The sequence below is a fragment of the Bufo gargarizans genome, chromosome 1, assembly GCF_014858855.1.
Source record: "Bufo gargarizans isolate SCDJY-AF-19 chromosome 1, ASM1485885v1, whole genome shotgun sequence".
NCBI classification, from domain to species: Eukaryota; Metazoa; Chordata; class Amphibia; order Anura; family Bufonidae; genus Bufo; species Bufo gargarizans.
Window position 1 is genome coordinate 7757805 of NC_058080.1, and position 4863 is coordinate 7762667.

Here is a 4863-nt window from a genome sequence, read left to right on the forward strand (position 1 = left end):
ATATGAGATAGATAGATAGATAGATAGATATGAGATAGATAGATAGATAGATAGATAGATAGATAGATAGATAGATATGAGATAGATAGATATGAGATAGATAGATAGATAGATAGATAGATATGAGATAGATAGATATGAGATAGATAGATAGATAGATACATAGATAGATAGATAGATAGATAGGAGATAGATAGATAGATAGGAGATAGATAGATAGATAGATAGATAGATGGATAGATAGATAGATAAGGTAGATAGATAGATAGATATGAGATAGATATAATAGATAGATAGATAGATAGATAGATAGATAGATAGATATGAGATAGATAGATAGATAGATAGATAGATATGAGATAGAAAGATAGATAGATAGATGGATAGATAGATAAGGTAGATAGATAGATAGATAGATAGATAGATAGATAGATAGATAGATATGAGATAGATATGAGATAGAAAGATAGATAGATAGATATGAGATAGATAGATAGATAGATAGATAGATAGATAGATAGAGTAGATAGAGATAGATAGATAGGAGATAGATAGATAGATAGATAGATAGATAAATACATAGATTAGATAGATAGATAGTATGAGATAGAAAGAAAGAAAGATATGAGATAGACATACAGATAGATATTAGATAGATATGAGGTCGATAGAAAGATAGATAGATAATAGATAGATAATAGATAGATAGATAGATAGATAGATATGAGATAGATAGATAGATAGATAGATGGATAGATAGATATGAGATAGATAGATAGATAGATAGATAGATATGAGATAGATAGATAGATAGGAGATAGATAGATAGATAGGAGATAGATGATAGATAGATAGATAGATAGATAGATAGATATTAGATAGATAATAGATAGAAAACCTTTTACTGATACTTTTTTGTTAATATGGAAAGCACTTTTTTATAGGATTTGACTTTTTTAAGCAAGATTAATTCAAAACTTTTTTTTTACATGATTTATTGCAAAACTCATACAAACAGTCTCTTGAATAGTATATAAAAATATCAAAACTCATTATAAATAAAAACAGTAAAAAAAAAATTATCCCCCCTCTAAAATGTATTCCCTGTGTAATGTATAGAACAACTATTTACACGGCAGATAATGGTGCGCTGTCACGCTTGCGGTTAACTTTCTAAAACTCCAAAAAGAAAAAAAAAGTTTATGGAATTTCTAAAATGAAAAACAGCAGCGGTCTATTGTGAACATGAATCGCAAAATATGACGATTTTTTTTAGTTATTTTTAAATCTGTGTTCCATATTTCTTGTAAATGTGCGCAAATAATATATGCCAACAGCAGCCGGCGTAAATTATCTTCTGGGATTACACTTCGCTGCCTTCCCTGGAGTAGATGAGGCTGTTGACACTGAAATTGTTGTAAAAATGGCTGTTAAATTGGCTGTTTTGATTGGAGCCTGTGAAAGAATTATAGTAGGTGCCTCTGTTGAGGTGCAAACTGTCCTGCAAATCTGCAGATGGTTCAACCATGGGGCCTGAGGTGAAACTGCTTAATCCAGTAATGTTCCTCTGAGAGAGTTCATTGACCAGCCCCAGAGACATCTGTCTATTTACTGAGCTGGAGTCCAAGGAGGAGGTCATACTGCTAAAAAAGTTATTCAAACAAGGGGTAGAGGTGATTCCAGGGGGAGATGTGCTCTTCCGATCATCTGAGGAGGCTTCCATCTCTGGAGATGATGGGGTCATCATAGATGGGCTATCACCACCTTTCCTCCCTAGGGCCACGCGACCTTCTTCACCTTTAGCTGTGACAGCATCAGTGTTGTTGGATTCTGACCTGCGCTTTCTTTTCCGGCGAAAATTCCCATTGTCAAACATCTTCTCACAGTTGGGATCCAAGGTCCAGTAATTGCCCTTGCCTAATCATTGTAAGAAAAATAAAATAAAAATGATGCAATATAATTTCAATATAAATTAAAATAAAAACAACAGGGTTAAAATACCTAAATATCGCATAAGATAATAAAAATCTCCAGTTTATACTGATAACAATAAAAAAAATAACTAAAATAAACTACTGAAAAGCACACAAAAAATGTGGCGTTTGTAGTGATTCAAATAGACAATCCCATTTTAAAAAAATAATTCAAATTTTTCAAAGTCAATCAATTAAAAAAAAAAAACATTTATAACTTAGAAATACATAGACTAATGTTTTATGGATCAATGACCTCCTAAACTGCCTATTTTTTCATTCTTCATGACTTATGCAATTTCATATGATTGTCTACACTTGAGCCATTTAAGGTCAAGAACTCCATAAATGTAAGTGAAGATATTGGAAGATGTAAAGGGTAAAGATATATGTTTTTATTTTAATAATTACAAATGTTCATTACTTAAAAAAAAAGTAAAAATTAAGGTGAAATTTAAATAGAATAATACAGTTTTTTTGGGAAAATATTAATAATGAATTAGATAATTGTAGTCATGATTTTACCTGGGTCATCCTCATCTCTTGGAACTTTCTTGAAGCAGTCATTCAGAGACAAGTTGTGTCGAATAGAATTTTGCCATCCGGCTTTACTCTTTTTGTAAAAAGGGAAATTGTCTGCCACGTACTGGTATATCTGGCTCAGGGTTAGTTTCTTCTCTGGAGCATTTTGTATGGCCATAGCAATGAGGGCCGAGTAAGAATATGGAGGCCTCACTAACTTCAGAAGTTCCTCTTGAGAAGCTATGGATAACCATCCAAGATCTGTCCCACTGAAACCTGATGAATTTGGCAGGAACTGTCTCTGAGATCCATACGAAGGTGGCATATAAGAATTTGGGTTACTTCCATGAAGGTAGCTTGATGCATTATTGACTCCTGGCCCACCAAGCCATAAGTAAGGGTTAGTTGAAGGTGGATATTCCCCAATTCCATAGTTGGCCGCCCTTTGAGAAGAATGTAAGTTCTGCTGGTGGTACATGCTGAAGTTGTCACAGTATACTGCCATCTCTGTGGCTTCCTGTGAACTTTTTGGATGAGTCTGATGAAGGCTTGTAGATCTCTGATGAGCTGGAAGATGAATTGAGTTCATACTCTTCTTCCCCACCTTCACACATCAAGGTGCTTCTGGCAACAGGTGCCTAATGGATTTGGAGTGCTGTCTTTATAGCTCTCTGCAGTAATGATCCTCCCTGCCTGAGGCCAGTGATGGGTGTGCTTTCACATGTTAGGTTTTTCTCAACAGCCAGTTGGATGCCTCAGTTGAAAGACAGGGGTGTGCAAAGTAAAGGGCTGATCACCAAAGAGGCACCAGTAGGAACAATCTGTTTTTTTATCCATTCATTGTTCTACTGATCTGTCTGCAACTGCATTTCAAGATTTTTTTTCTTTAGTTTTTTTTTGCTGACTTGGATTTAGTTTGTGAAATACAGTATAAGAAAAAATTCTTTAGATTCATGAAGGCAAGTTTTCCAAATGTCTGGTCAGAATATCAACTAAATGTTGTTAGTTTTTACACATTATAAGAATATACTGTTAACTATTCTTAAGTATTTAGGTATTTTAGTATTATGTGATGCAGCTAAACTTCCAGAAATGATTGAAAAAATTGCTCAACTTGTAATAATAAAATAAAATAATTCTATGAAAAGAAAAAAGAGAAAAATATATATATACATTAGTTATGACATATCAAAATACGTTGTGTTATGTACTTTTTCTTAGCTCTCTTTAATGAAATAATTAACTTAAATTGTTATAATTAGATGATAATTTAATGTATTATACATATACTATTTTAATTGTAAACATTATCATTAGACTCTAGTATAGGCAACTAGGTTTTTATTGTGTAATTTATGTGCTTTATGTCACAGTTTTTTTAAGCCATAATATACTTTTTTTTTTTTACAATTTCAATAAAAAATGAACTAGTTTGTGCATTTTCTGTGCTTTGTTTTACTACTAAGCATGTCTTACGAGATGTTAAACAACTTTGTGCTAAAAAATTGATATTGCTCCTTACATTAAATATGAAAAATTTATATTTTTATTTTTTTCATGGGGGAAGTTAACTTTACATTTTGTTGTGGGACTTTCTGCAATTGTCCCATTTATCGGATAGGGGCCTGCTGAAATACAGGTGCTTGCCACCAAAACCACATTCCGATGATTAGAAATGTTTTCCAGTTGCAGAAGCTTAAGCATCAAAATTGACGTGTGTGGATTTTTAATAAATGTGGATAAGCTGTTTGGTGGAATATAATCCTTTTGCAGTCTACTATAGATATTAGATAGATATTGTAGATAGATAATTAGAAAAATAGAAGATAGATACTGTACATAGATAGATAGATGATAGATAGATGATAGATATAGATAGATTAATAGATAGATAGATAAATCTGAGATAGAGAGAAAGATAGCTAGATAGATAATAGATAGAGATAGATGATAGATAATAGATAGATAATAGATAGAGATAGATGATAGATAATAGATAGATAGATAATAGATAGAGATAGATGATAGATAATAGATAGATAGATAATAGATAGAGATAGATGATAGATAATAGATAGATAGATAGATAGATAGATAATAGATAGATAATAGATAGATAGATAATAGATAGATAGATAATAGATAGAGATAGATGATAGATAATAGATAGATAGATAGGAGATAGATAGATAGATAGATAGATAATAGATAGATAGATAATAGATAGATAGATAGATAGATAGATATAAATACTTTACATTTTTATGAAATTTTCCAACAAATAGTCCATTCAGACTGTATTTCTGGGTCTACATCCCAAGTGCAGACCTATTCATTTCAATGGCCCCGCTAAAAATATAGAGCATGT

At 31.8% G+C, this 4863-nt stretch overlaps 1 protein-coding gene across 1 annotated transcript; it reads right to left on the minus strand.

The window, feature by feature from the left end:
* Positions 1 to 1363: 1363 nt before the first annotated feature.
* On the minus strand, positions 1364 to 3084 carry LOC122933849 (forkhead box protein I1c-like). Its single transcript, XM_044289284.1, has 2 exons — positions 2499 to 3084; positions 1364 to 1917 (listed from the first exon to the last, which is right to left on the minus strand). Exons 1-2 carry the CDS (start codon positions 3082 to 3084, stop codon positions 1364 to 1366), a joined length of 1140 nt encoding a protein of 379 aa, XP_044145219.1.
* Positions 3085 to 4863: the final 1779 nt, after the last annotated feature.

Excerpts from the sequence above, each read along its gene's own strand:
- LOC122933849 (XM_044289284.1), bottom strand. The coding sequence starts at position 3,084 with ATGAACTCAATTCATCTTCCAGCTCATCAGAGATCTACAAGCCTTCAT. Across the intron at positions 1,918-2,498 it reads AAGAGATGAGGATGACCCAG|GCAAGGGCAATTACTGGACC; the intron begins GTAAAATCATGA and ends TACAATGATTAG.